At 39.2% G+C, this 22809-nt stretch overlaps 1 protein-coding gene across 1 annotated transcript in view; it reads right to left on the reverse strand.

The window, feature by feature from the left end:
• Positions 1–1664: 1664 nt before the first annotated feature.
• Positions 1665–22809, reverse strand: part of LOC117973200 (phospholipid phosphatase 3-like) — a 35093-nt gene continuing 13948 nt past the window's right edge. Inside the window, exons 2-6 of the mRNA XM_059035120.1 lie at positions 19583–19740; positions 17602–17882; positions 17345–17402; positions 12347–12523; positions 1665–5927 (exon numbers count right to left, since the gene is read on the reverse strand). Of these exons, the coding sequence (XP_058891103.1) occupies positions 5799–5927; positions 12347–12523; positions 17345–17402; positions 17602–17882; positions 19583–19740 (803 nt within the window). The 3' untranslated portion in view covers positions 1665–5798. The remainder of the gene's footprint in view (positions 5928–12346; positions 12524–17344; positions 17403–17601; positions 17883–19582; positions 19741–22809) is intronic.

The following is a 22809-nucleotide window of genomic DNA, read 5'->3' on the forward strand; positions in this document are numbered from 1 at the left end:
AAGCAGATGGATAACTAAAATAAATTAATAAATAAATAAATATTAATTTCTTAGCAGATGCCCTTATCCAGGGCGACTTACAATTGTTACAAGATATCACATTATTTTTACATACAATTACATTATTTTTACATACAATTACCCATTTATACAGTTGGGTTTTTACTGGAGCAATCTAGGTAAAGTACCTTGTTCAAGGGTACAACAGCAGTGTCCACCACCTGGGATTGAACCCACAACCCTCCAGTTAAGAGTCCAGAGCCCTAACCACTACTCCACACTGCTGCCATAATCAATGAATATTTCTGAAAGAAAAGCCTTATATGTCACCAAAGCAGAGGTGTGTAGAAATGCAAAATCATCCAAGAGAGAGATTTGAAAATATAATATAATTTAATGAGTGTAGTTACCAGGGCATCACAAGTCTATAAGCACCTCCACTGCTAGTTTTCAAACACACTATGCTGGCTAGTTCATTTTAATTCTGGTGTCTTTCTATGCGTGTGTTGTGAAAATAACACAACACAAAACGCAGTATCATTTTATTTCTTAATTCAGTGTTATCTTGTTGACTCCACCATGTAATACATATGTTTTTAAATATCTAATACACAAATGTAAAACTAATCAACAAAAAAAAGAAAAAAGTGGCTTATTAACTAGTGTTTGCTCTAAAGTACATGGCCAGATCCATTTTAATAGACATAAATAGATAATATAATATAGAGTTATATCCATATTCAGTATATATGTATATATGTTATTATAATAACATATATCTGTTACTTTACATTTGTACATTGAATGTTTCACTGGAAAATCGGAAAAAAATAGAAACTGATTTACATGGGATACAATAGTGTATTCGACTGTGCTTTAATCACATTAGCACACTGTGTGTGGGTCAGGAATGGTGTCCTTGCAGCTTGTTAGGACAGGCAATGCCTGATAAGAGCTCATTGTCAAGATGGGATGAAAGAGTAATATAACTGTTGAGGGTCACAGAACAAACTGATGAGTTGTATTCAGCTGCCATACCTGTCCAGGCATAGCAGTAGGCCAGTAGTCAATATTTAACTGTTGCACGAGAGAACCACGATTACTAGTATCTCTTTGCAGGCTCGTTTTCAAACCTTTTTTCTTACAGCATTGCATTGCCGCAACACTTTACACTGTCTCTAATTACTATGTATTTCCACAGTAGTTACTTAGTAAATCAATGTGTAATTACACATAATTATAATGTTATTATGCATAGTTACAATGTACTTAATGTGTGAATGTTTTTGCATGATATGTGTAAGTACACAATTGTATCAGAAAAGGGTCATGGTTAGGTTTAGAGTTAGGTTTAGGGTTATATAATGCACAAGGATTTACACATTAAGCACATTGTAACTATGCATAATAACACTGCAATTATGGGTAAGCACACTTGTATTTACTTAGTAACTACTATGTAAATAGACAGTAATTAAAGACACATGACGTAAAGTATTACCAAACTTACTTAATTCTCCTCAGCAGTGCTTTCATATTTTAGAATCATTAACTTTGAACCACTCAGTGACACTGTACCTCACTTCAGAGATATAGGACTCAGTTTTCCAAACTTTTGCTGCAGTCTATGAAACAGTAAAAAAAAAAAAAACATTTAAAGTCTGTTTTCATGTTATTATTTTTATTATTAATTTCTTAGCAGATGCCCTTATCCAGGGCGACTTACAATTTATCACATTATTTTTACATACAATTACCCATTTATACAGTTGGGTTTTTACTGGAGCAATCTAGGTAAAGCACCTTGCTCAAGGGTACAGCAGCAGTGTCCCCACCTAGGATTGAACCCACAACCCTCTGGTCAAGAGTCCAGAGCCCTGACCACTACTCCACACTGCTGTGAAAATGAAATATGATGCAAATTATTTGTGAGAACAGGGTCCCGGTGGGCTGCATTCTCAGAATTTTAAAGAGTTTTATGTTCCAGTGGTAGATTTTTTTTAAATTTGTATGAACAGGAATAAGGGAGTGGCCAAAAGACTGAATCATTGCTGGAAGGAGGCAGCTGTATTATATACACTCCAATACTCCAATTCGAGTTTTATGTAAATCGTTTTTTTCGGGGCTTTCGTTTTTGATATACTGTATGAAATTAGTGTTTTTTTCAGTTACTTTTCAAAATACGTGAGGATTTTTTTTTTTTTTTTTGTCGAAATTTGTATAGTAGTAACTCGACAGTACTTGCACACTTAAGTTGTACATTCTTTCCTTTGCTGTCTTCCACAACGAAATCTCTATGGTCACAGGCACATTCTTCTGGGGTTTTTGTGTGTGGGCATTTTTGTACATTTCGCCACAATTCTGTTTTAAGTCTTCCGTATCCACGCTACCAAGCCTCCATCCTGATTGTAATCTCGTTTTAAATCTTGCAAGCGGAGTCTCCAATAGAAATGTAGGAATGTGCTGCCCTTCAGTAGCTGGGGTGGGTTTAAAGTATTGAGAACGAATCAATGATAGATGCAAGTCAGGAAGGCAGGACATTGCCCAGCAGCACTGAGAAATGTATTTATTATTATTTTTGTAGTAGGTTTTATTTTTTAATGGGAATTTGGTAAAGTCAACGAGAATTGGTTACCCATTTCCACAGTTTTTCTGGTGCTTTCCGGTGTTTATTGGCTATCCACCGATTTCATTTTTTTTGTATCGGGGGTGTTTTATCGGTTAAAACCAAAAATCAGAAGCCCTAAATATAATGAACTAATTATTATTATTTATTGCTTAGCAGACACCCTTATCCAGAGCGACTTACAATTGTTACAAGATATCACATTATACATTATTTCACATTATCTTACATACAATTAGCCATTTATACAGTTGTTGTTTTTTTTTTTTTTTTTCTGGAGCAATCTAGGGAAAATACCTTGCTCACGGGTACAACAGCAGTGTCCCCCACTGGGGATTGAACCCACAACCCTCTGGTCAAGAGTCCAGAGCCCTAACCACTACTCCACACTACTGCCCTAATGAAGTTACTTTCTGTATAAACATTACATTTTCATAAAGGTTAACAATGAGAATAACCAAATTAACTCTCAAACAGTTGAAAGGGGTTTCATTAATTGCAAAACTGATTTAATAATTCAAAATGGCTTTGAATTTTTTCTTTTTTTTTAAGTTTCACAGAATCTGAGAAGCAAGTTTATTTAGTTTAAAAACTGCTGGGAAGGTTGAACACCACTCAATATATTGCACTACAGTGTCAGTATAAAATGAACCACACTTCCAGCCGGCAGTGCAATACCTATCACAGTTTATAAATACATATATATATGGACAACCTCCTGTTTCTCCACTGTGATGGACTCAAAAAATTCAATACATAAAATGTCATTGATAACAAGCTTCTTTTTTATTATTTAAAAAGCACATGTAGTATAGCTAAATACATTTAGCAGAAACACATTTTGCTAATATATTTCTTTTGTACAAAAAGAGACAATACAAAAATACTAAAAGTGTTTTTTTTTAATACAATTGTAGGTGTAATTTGATTTTTTTATTATTAAAAATGACTAACTCAAATCTACAATATTGTAGTAACTACATACAAAAAAAAAACCTTTCAATCAATGCTTCCTTTAAGCAGCATATTGTAAATAACACAGGTCATGAAAAACAGTTTTTATTATTCATAGTGGATACAATATCTAAAAAAGTTCACAAATAATATTTTACATAGTTAATTTTTAGTGTTCTATACATTATTTATATATTTATATAAAAACATAGCTTGCTGTGGTTGAAATGAGAGGACAGACTATACAATGAAAGGGATGCGCAATAGTTTGAGTGTTTAATGGTCTTCTATATGTATACTGTATATTGTGGTTAGCATTTTATTTGATATATATATATATATATTTTACCATATCCAGATTGTTAAAATCACAGAAATAACATTGTTTAATGTAAAAAAAGAAAGACATTTTCAGAAAACAGAAAATCCAGTTTTTGTAGATCTTTATATGTGTTGCGGGGCTGCCTGTTACTCTCTCGCAAAACATTTGTATGTGAATGATGACGTAGTCCAGCAACATATATGAACATATTAAAAAAAAAAACATGTTGCTACAAAAACACCAGTATATAAAGAAAACTTAAATGCCAATAAAACCTGTAGAAATTAGATGAAAAAAATTGTAAGTGCAAAAGTATTGACAGCTTGCCTTTTGGTTTCATTTATATCAGATTCTGTACAGGCTACTGTAGCTGTTCTTCATATAATATTGTGTCAAGAAAGATATATTTTTTTATTTTTTAACTCACAGTTTGCCGTTTACAAGTAAGGAATTGCATATTTATTAACGTCTTTGTGCAGGAGACACCACTCTTAACAGATCTGCAGGTGTAGCTGAACAGGATAGGTTCAAGTGGGTACATGACTTATAGTATTAAAAACATGTATTTTTTCTTCATCTTTACAACCTGGTATTGCCCACCGCTTTCCCACAGCCCAGGTCAACCTGCTCAACAGTCACAGGTCATCGCATGAGAAACCAAGCTACAGGTCATGAAAAACAAGCAGCTCTCAAAAGGCGGGTTCTTGTCGAAGCAGCAGTTGGGGTTGTGTGGTGAATACCTAGAATACGTGTAATTCTGTGCAAGTGTGAGGAGTGTCACAGGACTTTTCCTGCCAGCGGAAAATGCCCTGAAGCTGGTGTGTGCCTCCGAACCCCAGGGCTCAGCCCCAGACACGGCACGTCACAGCTCAGCACAAAGAATATGAGCAGGGCACAGCCCCCGTTCTACAGGTCTGTTTGTGATGGGATGTATTATGATAACTTCACGTCACCCTCAAACAAAAAAAAAAATGGTTTTAAGAAGTATCTTTTAGTCCACTTGATTGTATGCTTTTTTTTTTTTTTTTTAAACAGAACTCCCCGACCCTCCTAATCAGGTAGCATCAGCAGGCGACAATCCTTTGTGATGTGTTTTGACAGCTTTATATGCCAATTCATTTCTAAGTCTATAAAGATGGCATTAGGTGGCTCTCTGTGGTTACCTTTACGGTAAACAGCCGATGAAAGATAAACTTTTACATTCTTAGTTTGTTTGTTGCAGTTCTATGGGCAGGATTAAGCCTATGCTATCAACAGCTTGGTTTACTTACATTTAAAAATAATAAAAATAAAAAGTAACTTTCAATTCATGTTCTCTGGGTTTGGTATAAACCTTGCCATGGTCAAACCAATATACATAAACAAGCTTGGTTCTTAATAGTGGAGAGTGATGTGAGTCGACAAGGAGTTTGAATATAGTGCTATAAGTTATTTTATATTGATAATAGATCTGTGCTAGTAACATTGTAAAAAAAAAAAAAAAAAAGATTAAAAATCCATTCCTACAACTAAGGAATTTGTTGTCCAAAAATCAAGGCGGCCACAAAGTGTATTGCGTCCCAGTGAAAGAGCACATCCTCAGTTTGGGTCCATGCATATATATATATATATATATATATATATATATATATATATATATATATATATATATATATATATATATATATATATATATATATATTTGCTTTTCTTTCTATATGCTGGTTGAGATCCATTCCAGGTGAATTTGCAAGCTCTAGGCTCCAAATTCCACACCTTGCAGTCCATCTTGAATTGTGGGTTAAAAGTTTCTCTTCCCTACATTCTACTGTCAGATAAGGTTTGAGTGCAGCAGGCACTTGCTGTTCACCAGTCACATTGTTAGCTCTTGCCCCTTGATTGTCCTCCCAGGCTCTCTCACACCATGTTGTGGTGGTTGTTGCGCTCAATCATGTCCGTGCAAGGAAGGATCTCCTTTTTAATGGGTGGTGGTGGTGGAGGAGTTGTCTTTGTTTTAGGCTTGAAGAGGTCAGACACATAAAACACCTGCAAAACATAAGAATTTGTTTTTATTAAAAATACACAGACATTAGGGCTGGATTGTAGAGTGAAGCTTCAATTTGCTCAGTTCCTACGAGATTACGACTTTTGGGAGTTAGACAAAATAAGTCACCCTGGTTGCTTTGACACACACTTCTTGTGCTGATGTGCAAACACTTATAGAATAAATACAGGGCTCTTGTTAAAGTCATGCCAGCTTAAATTTTCAGTTGGAGATCTGTTGGATGCAGAGTTAAGATGGAAACATTTACACATTGACTAGTCACCTGGTTGACTTTTTAAAATGTTAAAGTCTATCTATAGATTGCAGTTGTCAGTTGGCCTCCTCCTGACACACAAAAGCCATGTAATGTTGTCAACAGAAAAGTTCACATGCCCTTTCTGATAACGAAGCCCTACCAGACAAGTGAGCAATACTCTGAAGGAAGGAAGGAAGTGATGAGAGTCGCTGCTGCTGCCCACTTGACGAGCCATTCTAACAGTCATGTGATCTTTCCACTGCTGCGCATTTGTAGATTAGGAACTGGGTCATCTTAAAAACAACCCCCAGACGGTGAGATTAACTTTTTTAATTAGTCATTCATTTCTCTCTCTCTCGGTTTTTTATATCATTAATATACCCCACTTCCCTCCGAGCATCAGAGGTCAGAGGTCACCAAGCTAGCTTCTAATCAGCTGCACATGGGAGAGGCAGGGAGGGAGGAAAAGATGCATAAAGGCTGCTTTTCCTGAATTCAACGACATCATACCCCGACAGGATGTGAAGGAACAGCTACCTGACAATACAGGCGGGGTGGGGTCAAACAGGAAAAGTACCATTGTTGGGAAAGGGTTACAGCTTCCCTGAAGCCTTAACATCTCAAGATTGTTTTTCCTAGTTCCTTCCCTGTTTTCTTTTCTATAGCTGTTAAGGGCTCTGCTCCTGTTCCTCAAGATATCCTCCCAATAATGCAGTAGAAAATAACAGAACCCTAACAGTTTTTATATACTAAAATATTCAACAAATTAGTTTTTTTTTTTTTAAACAAGGACTGAGTGTTTGTATTTATGTATGTATGTATGTATGTATGTATGTATGAATGAATGTATGAATGCTCGATCTTCAGCTGCCTTAAGGGCGACTTGTATGCATTGCCCTTTTAAAGATTCTCATAGAGCCAAATCTACTTGGCTAGACTGGTTTAAAACAGAACTAAAAAGATTTAGTTTTTGCTTCCAGCTATCTTGGCTGCAAAAAGTGCCAGTAATGTTTCTCTTTTCCTACAATACCCTCCTCACTGCATGCAATGTACTCGGCTGGTTTCTTGCTTATAAATGACATTTAAAGACACAATGTGAAATTTGAAAAAGCCTTGAGACATTTATTATCTGCAGGCACTCTATTCTTCCTGTAACGGCTCCCACCTATTGAGCACACCGGCTATGCCGACATGCCTTGAGCATTTAATCCCAGCATTTAACCAGTTCGAAACAGTGCCTTACAAATGCTTTCAGTACTTCAATGTGGATCTCCAAGACAACTCTTTTTTATAACGTGATTGAGTGCTGCATGACATCCTTTTTAAAAGATCAGGAAAAAATATATAAAAATCTTAACACACAAACATGCAGTGCCATTGTTTTATATCATTTTATTCATAACATTTTAGCTTTTTGTTTTTAATCGAATGTGACATGTCCAAAGAACAATAGTATTACAATTTCTTTAAAGTCCTAAGGCAATTGAAATGGAGATATTGTCTGTGATTCGTTTATTGATTTATTTATGTATGTATTTCTTTATTTACAGGCTACAGTGGAAGTGTGGGAGACTGGCCACTGTTAGTATCACAGATACTTTCACACTGTTTAGAATTTTGTTTCACAGAATGTATTTTAGTCTCTTATTATGTGTCCTTCATCTCTGCGTGTTTACAGTTACATACAATGCATGGAGAAAGCGGAAAGGTTGTCTATTTTTGTCAAGTCTGTGTGTTGGCTCAAGACGCTTGTCATGCTTCCTGCTGCAAGCCATCGCCCTTGTCAAGTCATTACCCTTGCCTGTCATAAAATGAACACTAAAAATGGAGTTCTCTTTCCTTTAATAAAATTAACAGGACCTTGTACGAGCCGACCATTTGTGTGGCAAAGCTGCAGATCCTGTGAAATTCTTCCCATAGCAGAATAGAGTTATTATTCTGAACACTGTGTTTTTTTTATTACGTGATACATACACCATAACCAGCTGGATGGCGACTTTCTGACAAATACGTATTCAAATTCAGCAGCATTTTAATACAATTAGCGTTTAGTGAGGGCAGCTGTTTCTTGGGTCTGCCTTTCAATTTAGATCATGATGTTGACCTCTGCCGCCCTTACGTAATGACAAGATGAATGAAATACAAGAGGTCTTCTCATTCTAAATGAGTAATTTGGGGCCTCAGCTGCAGAGTTTTGGGAAGCACGCGTCTATGAATCATCTATACAAGGGGTGAGCCCTCTCCACCACACACATCAGATCCAGCATAACAATATGGGATAACAATACGGGATAGGAACACGATGCTGGAGCAAACCCTTTATTAAATCAATACGGGATAGGAACACGATGCTGGAGCAAACCCTTTATTAAATCAATACGGGATAGGGACACGATGCTGGAGCAAACCCTTTATTAAATCAATACGGGATAGGAACACGATGCTGGAGCAAACCCTTTATTAAATCAATACGGGATAGGAACATGATGCTGGAGCAAACCCTTTATTAAATCAATACGGGATAGGGACACGATGCTGGAGCAAACCCTTTATTAAATCAATACGGGATAGGAACACGATGCTGGAGCAAACCCTTTATCAAATCAATACGGGATAGGAACACGATGCTGCAGCAAACCCTTTATTAAATCAATACGGGATAGGAACACGATGCTGGAGCAAACCCTTTATTAAATCAATACGGGATAGGGACACGATGCTGGAGCAAACCCTTTATTAAATCAATACGGGATAGGCACATAGAGCTGGAGCAAACCCTTTATCAAATCAATACGGGATAGAAACATGATGCTGGAGCAAACCCTTTATAAAATCAATACGGGATAGGAACACGATGCTGGAGCAAACCCTTTATTAAATCAATACGGGATAGGAACACGATGCTGGAGCAAACCCTTTATTAAATCAATACGGGATAGGAACACGATGCTGGATCAAACCCTTTATTAAATCAATACGGGATAGGAACACGATGCTGGATCAAACCCTTTATTAAATCAATACGGGATAGGAACACGATGCTGGAGCAAACCCTTTATTAAATCAATACGGGATAGGAACACGATGCTGGAGCAAACCCTTTATTAAATCAATACGGGATAGGAACACGATGCTGGAGCAAACCCTTTATCAAATCAATACATAAATGAAGAAAAATGTGATTAAACTCATGATAATCATTTAAGCACTTAAGAGCTCTTAACTCCTGCTGGTCTCATCTTGGGAGAAGCCCTCTACTTAGCACATTATATTGACAATAAACTCTTAAGGAATTATGGGATGCACAGGACAGGAAACACGGAGGCCTTTCAGCTCAGGGTTTCAATTTAAAAGAAGGCCAATGTCGACCTGCTTTTACACAGCTGCTTCCTAGACACTGTCCTTGTTCACTGTGCTGCAGGAAAAGCCCATGACTGCTAGTATCAACTCTACCCACCTACTGCCCCTACAGTACAGAGTATGCCATCTGTCCAGGGGCACAAAGGAAATACAGAGGAATCAATCCCAGCATCTAGAGCCCTGAAAAACAAAGAGTTCCTGCTGGACTGCAATGACCTTCCCTACCGTATCTATGTATTAATGAATTGCTACTGTATACAGGGCCACCTGTGAACTGACATTACTGAAGATGTTTATTATTATAGCATTCCCGCAGTCTATGCCTATTTCATACAACTGTGTAATAAAGTGCTTCCTGCCTTCTGTTCTAAGCTTCCTTTTATGCCCTCTTGTTCTCTCTGTGCTAAACTTGTAGTGTCTTGGGTTAACTTTATTGATACCATTTATGATTTTAAAGACCTCAATCAAGTCCCTTCTTTCTCTTCTTTAATTATTTTAACCTGTCTTCGTAGCTCCAGAACTATCCATTATCCTGTACTGGAACGGAATACATTAGATCCACAGTCTTCAACAAAATGTTTTCCCCTAACAATCTTTCACAATTGTGGCTAAGCACACAATGTACTGCAATACATTATTTGATTCATCATGTTTTTTAAAGTGAATACATCTGGGTGCGACTTATGCAATAGCTACGCAGTAATGTAATGTAACTCCACAGATGTGTGCTGTAGCAGCATCTCTCGCTCAAGACTTGGGAGACTCATTTCTCAATGAGATTGTAGAGAGGAATCGCAAACTTGTGCTGTGAATGTCCAAGCAATGTTTGATCCTCAATGAGTGAGTGGTTCTCTTGATACATCTACATGCTGTATGCAAGTGTGATGAGAGGTGCATGGATCTCTACGCCAGGGAAATGCATCCCCAGCAAGGAAGAATGAACAGCAGCTGCTGACGGCCACAGAACCACATGGGGCCATTACCGTGGCAGACTGGAAGTCGTGATTATGGGCTGGTTCTAAAATTGTGGAGAGATGCCAGTCTGATTGCTGTAACTGGAGGCAACCTCAAATAACTGTTAATATTGGGGACCAGCTTTCACTCCACACAAGGTTTTAATTGTACCATAGATAAAACCATTAATGGTCTGGAGTCTAGTTCGGCAATACTTCAAATATGCTGCGAGAAACTTAAGCTTAATTGCTGGTAAACTAGATTTTATGCTTTAATAACTTTTTACAGCTTGGTACTTAGTAAAAATAAAGAATGTAAATAGTTTACTGGCACATAAAAAGCTGATTTAATCCAAGACCTACAATCACTTATTTGATGAATCAATAAGCCAGCTTGAGTGAAAAGGTCACAGCAAACCATGGCCTGTCTAGTCAACAAGCTGCTACTACTGCTACTAGCGGGTAGAGACAATATTTGTAACATATCATATGTCAGTCGCAGACGTCATACCAAATCCATGCCACGCCTGCCAAGCTGAACTGTGCATTTGTGACCATAATGACACAAAAGCACGGGCTCACAATTAACAGGCTGCAATAACATTCTCATACCTCATTTTCTCTTCTTCAAAAGAAGAAAAAAAATAAGCTCAAAACTAGAACGCTGACCCCAAAACTTTGTCAGTGCTCCAGAAATGTAGAAACTAATTTTTCCATGCTATTAAGACCAGGAGGTTACTGCCAAAGCCCCCCTAAAAAAATGGGCAAAGTGACAGTAGCTCTGCCAAGACTGGCAGCAGCAACAACTTAAATAAATCTATATACTTTAGAGCTCTCGGTGAAAGCACACAGATTTTAGCAAACAATTTCCACATTTGTTTTGGCCTCCCCTCACGATAGAGTTTCTGCAGTGTGGTTCGTTTCCAAGGCATCTTAACTAAACCAGTTTGTTTAACAAAAAAAAACACACACACACACAAAATAAAAAAAGACCTGAAGCCATAAAGAAAAGACTAACAAACGAGCCACTTCATGAGATTTCTGACACACTAACACTTTACAGAATGATTCTGGATTTCAGCAGTGCCCACACATGCCCGCGGCATATAGCAGGCTTCTGCTAGCCTTCACTTAATCACAATTGAGCCCTTTGTGGAGCAGGTTCAGGACACAGGTGTGCGCTGCGGTTCTCCAAGCTATCTGTCCAGCAGCTCACAGAAAGGCTATCATAGATGCAATACTGTTACGACTGAAATGCTGTCAATATCTCGTGTGTTGCTGATCTGTTCCAAGCAATCTGCAATTAATTAGTGTGGATTTTATTTTCTACACTCAGCTAACATTAGGATTCCATAGAGGAATAAATTCCCTGATTAGTTGCCAGTGCACTTTGTGGTTAAGTTCATTGCTACAGCCAGCGACTAATCAGGAACATACTGCTCTGTTTTCTATCTATCTATCCATCTATGGCCAAAGGTTTTACATCACCTTATATAATTAACTAATTTTGCTTCATAAAGTCAAATGAAACCTGCTGAATAATGTTACGTTAATATATTGAATTACATACCGCTTTGTAGTTTTCCATATGGTTAACGAAAAACGGACAGAAAACTATTATGTATGGCCATAACTGTATATGTAAATAAAAAAATTCAACAGTAAGTGATATAACTTGTATTTAGTATTCTTTGCCATTAGAGATGCCATATCCCATTCATGGACAGAACCAGTGCGTACCCTGTTTTATGACTTGGTTCACCGAGTGATCAGATGCATTTCTGGAGCAATAATGAAACAATCCAGCCCCTCTGTTTTGGGTTGGAGATCGGGGAGGGTTTGTTGTACTTACTATGCAGTACGCCACCAGGGCCCCCTGTGCAAACCCTGCCAGTATGTCAGTGGGGTGGTGCTTGTGGTCGGAGACGCGGGACAGGCCAGTGTAGAACGCCATCATGATGAGGGTGAACTGGAGCAGTGGACGGAGCAGACGGGCTCCTCGCCATGTGAACCGGGACTGCAGGTAGAACTGGAATAAAAAACAAAAACAGAACACACACATGAGAATGCCGGCCATGCAACGAACAGCGCAACATGCCTTGCATTGTTGCATTGTGTCTTGCTTTTATTCTGCAATCAAAAACCTGCGGGGACTGGACTTGAGTCAGAGTGGTTTTCTATTACTGGAAATTACTGTTCACATTGCTATAGACATTTTATTTTCTGCATTGTCAGAAACCAACGTTGCAGTGCAAAAAGTAAAAATTCTCATTACAGTTTCAGCTCCTGATTGAAAGAGCAGTACTTTGAAGACAGGGCAAAGGGTGCCCATTATTCTTCTTCCTTCCTTCCTTAAAGTAATAAAAACTTACTTTAAAAACGAACAAGAAACAACTAAGGACTACAGTTGTGTTTTGCGTTTTATAATTTGTTACCTATCTTTGTAATTCAAACAGAGGCCAGTGTGTTTGCTGATCTTTATACTGTAGCGCTCACTTCTCTATCACATTTCAACACGTTTGTTTTGGCTACAGTGTTACAGAGAGAGGGGGTTCACTGTGTTCATGAAGCAGCTCAGATCTGAACGGGTCTAAACTCCTCATCAGCAAAGTGCCGTGACAGAGAAGCTTCAGCTCCAGATACAAGTTGCTCATGACGTCAAACAGAGACCCATTGTCTTTTATGATTTATCCCACACTCAACATCCGATGGAATCTGTAGGCATGCATGTTTCCAGGTTCCTGTGGGAATGCTACGGGAAGGGGCCAGCAGGAAACCCAACGATGATCCTCCATCTCATCTAAAAGGAAAGCATGGACAGACCCGTCCGAAGATGGAGGGGTCTTTGCGGGAGAGTGTCAGCTCATTCACACTGTCAGCTGTCTTGCTAGCCAGGGGTGTGGAGGGTGCGGGCAAGGTTAATGCTATTTTTATCAGAATCTCTTAAATGGATTTATATTTTGTGGGAAACCTTTCAACAACTTTCGTTTAGTCCCTTGATAAGCATATTGTTCAGGACGGTGGGGCTGTAATTAGTGTGTTTTAAGCACTCTGCTACAAAGCTGGGTGAAACCAAGGCTTGTAAGTCTGGAGTGTGCATGGGAGAAAGTGTTCCTCTGACAAACAAAACAAGATTTTGTTTAAAAGGGAAACAAACACACAAACAATTCTATGAACACACTGGAAACCACAGAGACAGGCAAGTTATCCATTCCACACTGATGCAGGCATCTAACTGCAACTCGTCTGTGCTTGCATGTCTGCCGGATTTAAAACATAATTTAAAAACCAAGAAATAAATAGTCATCTTTTTTCTTTTTAAAGATGTAAAGTGAGTGTTGGTCTTCTTGTAACATGTAATATTTCTCTTTGACCAAAGCACCCAAAGTGCATGTTATGAACTGAGACCCCAAGTGTTCTTTGGAGTTAAGCAAGCTCTTTGATCATTTATGGAGCATGCTTGTAGGAACACGTTTGAAACTGCTGACCCACTTCAAGCAGCCGTCCTTGCAGACTGGGGCGGCCAAGCGTTTCAGGATGCTGGCCAGGTGGAATGTGAGGGCAAGTAAACGTTACTGTTCACCCTCAGCAACGTCCGTAAATATTCTCTTATTCTGCTCCTGTCCCAAAGGACCATGGCTTTACAACCAAGTGAGCATGTCCTGCTATCTCAATTCAGACTGTTTAGTAATTAGCAACTGATAGGAGGACTTCTAAAATAATCACTCCTCCCTGCTCTTCAGCGCAGAACTCTTTTCTCAGTGATAATTGTACAAATTCAAAGCTAGAGACCTCGCTCCTTTTTAAGGGCTATTTAGGGTCTGAATGGAGTGTATGATTCTGTTATAGCTTAATAGAAGACTTTTCTTATATTTGCCAAGCTCCTCCTTTTAAACTTCCTGGCTGTTACTTCTGTAAAGCACTGTCCCTTTGCCAGAATTTCTAACTTTTAAATTGTTTACTAGGTTAAGTTTTGATTACTAGTTTCCTCTCTCCAGAGACAATTATGGTCACTAAAATCCCCATAGGAAACAATAATAAACATTCCTTGAATTCACAGCAATGAAACCCAGAATTCAACACTCTACAAAAGTAACACTGTGCGACACACTAAAGCAACCTGCCCACAAATGCAAAGCCCCGTGCTGTAGCCAGGATCTCTGAAGGAACTGCACATTTAAAAAATGAAATGTTTGAGCAATGCCTCCTTCCCTTAAATTCCCCTTTCTAGTTTTACACAGACCACTTAATGAATGTGATTTACAGCTCACTTGTCACACAACATATGCCTACTGGACCTAATCACATAAGCAGGCCCCAGGATCAAAAAGAGTCCAGCTCGGAAAGTTTAATCAGCTGTAATGATCAAGCACTCCCCCCCCCCCCCAATTACTTTGTACTACTGCTCAGAGCTGTCTGTAACTGTACTGCTTCAGACTCACAGTGTAAGCCCTGGGATAACATGGGCCTGTTGCGTCTCTAACCACAGCGACAAAATCAGGAGTGCCTTTCTAGAACACACAGCAGTCAACGATAAGGAGTACCGGAATGCTGGGCCACAAAAGCAAGTGGAGGAGCCCTTGCCAAGCCTCACATAGGCCATGGGACCTTCAACAACGCGGGGCTGGATAAGCAGCAGTGGACTGCCCTTCACGGCACATTAACAACTATTCATAATGTTTATTTCCAGCCTTTCCAGCATTAAATGGGAGCAGGGAGGCGGCCATTAGCAGGTGATGACAGAAATGCTTCCATATGGCCTGACAAAGGCAATCTCCAAAGCCTACAGAAGATAGCATCGTTTGAATGCGCACCAGAGGGCAGGCGTCACTCTCATGTCCTTGGCATATCTCAGCTGTGTCAAGTGGTGTGCAAAGTGCTGCGGGGACACAGGCTGTCGCAGGAGAGGAACTCTGCTTTGTTCTTCTCTTCAAGTACCCGAAAGAGGCTTTTTACACCTAGCGCGTATTAACTAAACACAGTGAGCAAACCTAAACCCAGGATTAAATCACTAGTGCTTACCCAGGCTGATATCACTTTCAATTTCCAGGTAGTTTTCGGAAGCAGAATTAAACTTAAGTATGAATTACAGTAACTGTCTAATCCATTCTGTTTTTTTTAACCAGACTTTCTATTTTCACTTTTTCTAGAAATCTCATTCTCATTCTAGAAGTCTAGGTTGCTTGTTCCTCTTTCGAATCACACACACACACACACACACACACACACACACACACACACACACTTGCGTGGTTACAGTTCAAATCCTTCCTGCAAATGCAATTTAGAGGATTGGCAAAAGCTTTCACATCACTGTGTGGTCAAGACACCCACAACCAAAAGACATATGCTGTAATGGTGAGCTTGTCTGTCTGGAGGTTACTACAAGGCTGGGAAATACCCAATATGCATGAGTTCTGAACCACACACACTGATGTCATCCTTATCATGGTTACACTATACTTAAAATAACTAGCAAGGGGATTCCAGTATTGGAAGATACAGGATCCTTTTCCTTTTAGTACCATGGCACTAGTTATATCTGCAGTGACTTATTTCAAAATGTATGTATTGGAAAGGCAGTGCAAGACCCAATTTAAAAAAAAAAAAAAAAAAAAAACACCATACATTTACATACAGCTTTACAACCGAATACAACACAAGACTAGTTCAAATCAAAGAGACACGCAAAAGAAAAAAAGAAGCCATATAGCTGATATGGGGACGGGGAGGGAGGGAAGAGACAATACTATTCTGTTTCTGCAAGACAGGAAGTAGATGCTAACACTGCTTTAATGACAGTGAGCCCGATCACTACTGTCATCTTCACTTTTGTCTTTCAGTAACAAGCTCCGAATGCAGGGAGGTCATTAGCGAGTATCCAGTGACAAGAATCCCTTTATAGGATAAATTACAGGCAAAATGCATTCATCATTCTCCGGGGCCTCCAGTGAAAACAATGGCTCGTTTCATAGCAGCCCCATCCCGGAAGAATGCCACAGCTTTCCAAAGCCGACAATTAGTATTTTAAAAGCAAGTAAAGCATTTGAGTTATTGCAGGCTTGCTGCCACTCGTGCAGGGGAGGCTGGGACTCTGTTTCAATGGCTTTGTAAATCACCTATTTCAGACGAGGTGGCTTGTAAACCCGGCTGGAACTCTCATGTGGATGACCCTGTAGTTTTTGTCTGACCTTTAGCCTTTCGACGGCTGCTTTTCTGAAGAACCCAAGTACCTCTCTCGGGTCTATGGGGAGTTTGTCTGGTAAGTGGAGTAAGAGATGTATACTGGAGAGGAATCAATTTGGAATTCTTTTTACTTTAAGCTAAAAAAAATATTTAAACTTTTACTCCACACACCTTATTTTATTTTCAATATTTTTTAGCCTTTAACTGCTATAATAGTACGCTTTTCCGGTTACTGTAATATTTATTACAGTTTCAGGTTTCACTTGGCGGCTCTTTCATAGTTAGCAAGTCAGTAATAAAATATTACTGCTTAAAATATCTTGAATCTGCTGTATGTACATTAAATAACAGGAATATAATGCAGGCGGGTTTAGATCCTGATCTGGCAGGGGTGTAACTTTACTGAGTACTCTCAACACACACATGGCAATACAGCAGGACCAGATGCTTGTCTAAGGTCATTTTTTGGCAAAACTGAACTCTTAAAGGAGTGGATGCATAAGAGTGAAGCTACAGCAAGGGATTACTGGATCCCACCCCCACAGCACAGGTGAGCAGGAGCACTGGGGAGCTGCACTCTTCCAAATCCTTAAAGCTTCGCAAACGGTAACAGAGTTCAGCAGATGGGAGAGTGGGAGTCTACGAGCAGAGAGAGAGGACTTACTGTGAGATACAGCATGGTGTACATGGAGAACGAGGCGTGGCCGGAGAAGAAGGATTTCCTGCAGGGAAAGAAATAGAAAGTATGAATATATAATAATAATAATAATAATAATAATAATAATAATAATAATAATAATAATTTCATTTTAAAATGATGTATTGAAGTTGCTGGGGTACGCTGGCTCGATCTTTCTGGTCTATCAGCTAAACTTGTTTGGCTATGTACTACAAGTAGTTTAACACAAGCGACAGACCCACCTTGCTTCCTGTATTTTGCTCTCGTCACCCAAACAGCTGTAGTTGTCAATGTAGCCCAGTGAGCAGTTGATTGTGGTGAAGTCTGGCTTGCACACTGCCAGGAAGTGAGGGCGCATGCGGCCGACTGACACTTTGGCAATGTCGGTGAAGGACTGGCTGATGGCACAGCCGAAGATGAAGACCCCGACTTGCTTGTAGAGGGTGGAAACATAGAGGTTGTTAATGAAGGACCTTGAGCTCTCTTTCAGGTAGCAAATCCGGTAACATTCCCCAATGATTATCTAGAAAGCAAAAATCAAGAGAGGTTTTAAAATTCTGCAGTGGATTTGTTTGTGCGCTTAGGTATACAAATCTTTTCTCATCCGCTGTGCTGTGGGACAGGTAAATAAAAATCATTCAAAACAAACAGGAAGTCTTTAACCCAGCAAGCTGAAATAGTGCTGATGTAAACCCATTTGATTACAAATGTACTGCAGGATTCTCAGGGTCTTTAAATAATTAACATACAATGAAGTCCACAAAGGTAACTATGTGGATACAGGGGTAATAATCCTCACCACGTTAATCTGACAATGAGCACCTAATTAGAGGAGAGTTCAAATACCAATGGCTGGCCTTTTTATTTGGTTTAAGGTTGACACATGGAACGAGAAGGTGAAACTCAAAAGAATTAAGGAGAGTTGAAACTGAAAGCATGACCTGGCTGTGTATGTGACTGCACTGTGGGTCACCATATAGATATTAAACTCTCCAACATCTTCAAGTTTCCAATTATCAGTAGAGTTATGTGAGCTGGTCTACAGAAGCAGCGCTGTAGCTGGATTACCAGGCAGCGGTGGTCATGCACAAATGGGGTCAAGACCTTTCAGCCAGCCAAGTTTCAAAGAAGCAGGCAGGCATAAAAACGTGCGCCCAGGTGCTCTTGGGGCATCACCTGGGCCACCAGAACAAGTAACCCAAAAAGTGTTGTGCTATACAGCTATTGTTCACAGGAAGGGTTTCCTATAATTCATGGGACTGAAGAAGTCCAGGCAAAACTTTTTACAGAAACGTGCGTTTCTTTTAGTAACGCTTAAAATGTAATGACTATTTAACTTCTAACGAACCCTATGATTTCATAATCCCTATGCTCTTTCTTTGGTGGTCTTTGTGAACATGAACAAAACAGGGCTGTATTAGTGTGTAACTGAGAATGCCTCCCCCAAGAGCAGGGGGCACAGGTGCATGCAGTTTCAGGGTATCCGACAGACAGCAAGCAACTGATCAATAAAGCGCAAAACAAAAAGAACATTATCGGGAATGAGAGCCACTGGGGTGTCTAATTCAGCACAGCTGTTTTAAAAAATGATACCACAGCAAGAGCTGTAACATAAACTAAACATGCAGCTTCCAAAATATGTTTTCAATAAGCAGAGTGCTGCAGTCTTAAGCATCCCCCCATGCCCTTATTATTATTATTATTATTATTATTATTATTATTATTATTATTATTATTAGCCTTTTCATTTTAATAATAAAGTTACCAAACCAGAAAAAAAGAACAACTCAAGACATTTCTAATGTGCACTTGTGAGTATTGTAAGTATTAAACTGACTTGCAGTACCACAAAGACAGCTGCACACAGAAAGCAGAGGCACACACAGCAGAACCCCACCCCCCCCCCCCCCAAAAAAAGAAAACATTAGTGTCATTCTTCTTCAAATGGGTAATAAAAGGTGTAGATGGGGAAAAAAAGTTCCAGATTAAATCAAACAATATTTTACATAAATATTATCAGATCTGTTCTGAAAAATCGTGGTACTCTCTGTGATGATGCCATTTTCTGGTATCATTGTCAATGTTATGATGTTATTTTTATTTCAGGCTTTGGAAATGTATTTTGTAATCTGCTACTTGTATTAAAATAATAAAGTAAAAAAGATAATGCCAGAACACATCTTGAAACAAAAAGGCAGTGAAATACATTGAAAAGAGACTTACAGAAAGGACAGCAATAAGAATGCCGGCCGCAGAAAGCAGTCCGTCGCTTATGGTGTCTCCATTTTTGTACGGGTACCGGATTGATTCGTCATTGCAGTAAAACCCCCGTTGGTATGGCTTGATAGTGCTAGTTTCAATGATCAGGAAGGGGAGGCCAGCTATTGAGACAGTGAAAGAAGAGACACAAGAACAAAACAAAATAAATCAATCAGGTTACAAGGAAAAAACACGAGACCACAGAGTGTACATTGTAGCTACAGGGAAATGCAAAGGAGACATTTCATTTCAGAGCAAAACATAGGGAATAATTAAAAGATGAACTCTATCTCAAAGAAGGGGAAGCTGGGTGTGTTCAACACCCACTGAGCAAACAAGCAATGAAACATCATGTTAACTTACCATTGGCAATGCTTATAGGACAGCATTAGTGCAAAGCACTGTAATACATTGCTGCTTATAACACAAGAAAACTGCATAACCGAACATTCAGTGCAATATATGAATGTTGCTGTGCATTAAATCAACGTCAAGCTGTGAATGTGTAATGTGCTTCTGGTAATTAAAACATTAAACAAAACAGTAACGGTCTTTATTCAATTTAACCATCTCTAACTAAAATTAAATAGGTAGAGGTATCGAAGTACTATACTTCAGGGACGTCCGTGGCATTAACTCTGCAATGACCTTACTCTGTCAGCTGGGATTGTGGGCACCAGGGTTGGATTCAATTCAAACCTTTCCTTTGCCGTCAAGATAAGTACCAACAGCAGCTTGATCTGTCCGCACGTTCATTGTCATCTTGGAACAATCTATACCTGATGACAAACTCTGGAGCCTAGAAAGGCGTAGCTTTCAACATGGAAACTCAAGGCCAAGCATCATCAGGATTATCATCATTCCTGCAGGAACTTCTTACATCCTTCTGATCTTACACTGCTTACTTCTTTGGGACTTGCATCCAGTTAGCAATGCATTGTGTATTAAGAGTTTAGTCTCAGAAGCGGATCAGTAATTGGCTGTAATACAGTATTGATATTTAATCTACAATGAGAAATGGAAAAACAGTTGTATTCTTGTTTTGGGTTGGTTTAGTGTATTTCAATTACCGTCCGATTTCTGTAATAACTTGATGACAAGTTGCACGCAGATGTGTATGTTTGCTAAACGAAAGATCCAAGAAACAGTGTTTTCCCAAGATCTGAACCTACTTAAACAAAACACTGAGGTTCTTCTGTTATGCCAATTTACCAGTAACATGTAATGTTAACCACCCTAAATTCTAGGTCTAGAGAGAACAGCAACCAAGACAATCTGTGTCACATGTTTTTGTTTTTCTCTCAACACAATTTTGTGGCATTTTATTCCCAGAAGGACTCGCAAGCACCAGGTTCACAGGCAGTGAAAGAGACGGAGGACACAAAGAACGACCATTTCAGTGATGTTTGGCATTCAAGATGTTGAAACAGTCTCTAACAGCAACAGCCTGATGCAGCACCGTACAATGCCAGAGCTAATCTTTTAGGGGGGTCTTGAAACACTGACCATTATACCCACCAACACCCCCTTCTCAGTCAAATTTCAGTGTTGACTTAATTTCTGTATGCTCCTTTGTCCTGTCCTAACTAACCGATTATTTGAATGTTTATTTTTTTATGGGTTTCTTTGTAAAGAATTAAACATTGTAACAAGTGTACAGGATAAAAACAAACACTGTGCTAAACACCCTGAAGTATATCAAGGCCCCAGTGTAAACTATACTGTACCTGTAAGGAATGTGTTTCACTAATACTAACAGTGTACATGATGTCAGTGAAAACCAAGTCTCCTCCCTCTCAAATCACAGGTTTAATTGAGGATGCTCATTGGGGGAATTAACCAAACCAATTAAATGCAAGTGGATTTGAGGCATCTCCTAGATCTTGGTATGTGGTACGGACGTATTTAAAAGTATAAAAAAATAAACTAAATCAAGAGAAGTATAAGACTATGAATGTGAAAGTACATTCCTGCTAAGCGAGTGGTGTCCAATAACACTGCACTGAAAAACATAAGCAATGCATTTCATCAGTGCAGTCTCGGGTATTTGGACACAATATCAAATTAGCTTTATGCTTTTTGATCGTCTATACATATAGCAGCTGGTTAAGCTCTGCTTACTCCCTTCATGCTCCTTAATAAATACAAATGCATATTATTTATGTGTTTGTGCAAAGTCTGCCAGGATCAGAAGGCTGCCACCTGCATAAATATAGCAGAGAACGTGGCTTTCTAATGAAACTCAAACCCAGAGACTGCAGGGGTCACAGAAAAGAACTGGAAAACACGAAGATGGGTGCAAAACATTATGCACTATGTAACTGCATGCTGTCTGATGGGCTCGGAGAGGACCTGGGATAAACGTAGTTGATTGATATCTTAATCAATGCACACCCTGAGTGCTTTTTTTCTGATTCAAATGAATTCCACACCGTCAGAATTTAATATATAGCAATACTTTGGAAGCATCGGCTAACACTGAAACTTCTAGAATCTTAAAAACAAACACTTCCAAGATTGTTCTTCATCTGGCACCGCTTGCTTTGTGCGTCAAGATATTCAGATCACAAGAGCTGGATATCCACTGACAAATGATGATGCAAATGAAGTGGTTAGGTTGAAAGATAATTCAGTAGAGGCGAGAGTTTCACAAGCACAACGGTACGCTCCGGACTGCAGAATGAGGAACTCAATGAAATAACGATGGGTTTTCACACTGAAAACTGTAGTGCCCTAGAGTGACAGCACAGGCAACAAAGCGAGCAAATCAAAGTGCACCCTGTCCCTTTAAGAATCAAATAAAGGCCAATTCCAACTTCCATTATGAGACCTTCAGCAACAATGGAGTGCCCTGCTGTTGAACAATATGTGAAAGGGACGTTATAAAAAGGGTCCAAGCAGCCTGAGGGAATGGCAGCCCCTTTCTCCGCATTGTGATTTCTTTTTACAAAAGCCCCACTGTTCTGCCCCACTCCTCTGCGAACAGAAGCCACAATGCCAGGGAACGCGGTTTCATTCTATCCGCCTATGGCATTGCCATGAGAGCTGCCTGGTATGTTAAGATTTCTTGAAAGGGGAAAACAACAAGTGTCTTTGTGTAATTCACAGAAACAAAACACACACACACACACACACAGACCCAACAAAAATGTTAAAGAGATTCCGCAAATCAAGGCTTTTAAGCTGTAGCG

This window comes from Acipenser ruthenus, chromosome 12, assembly GCF_902713425.1.
Source record: "Acipenser ruthenus chromosome 12, fAciRut3.2 maternal haplotype, whole genome shotgun sequence".
NCBI classification, from domain to species: domain Eukaryota; kingdom Metazoa; phylum Chordata; class Actinopteri; order Acipenseriformes; family Acipenseridae; genus Acipenser; species Acipenser ruthenus.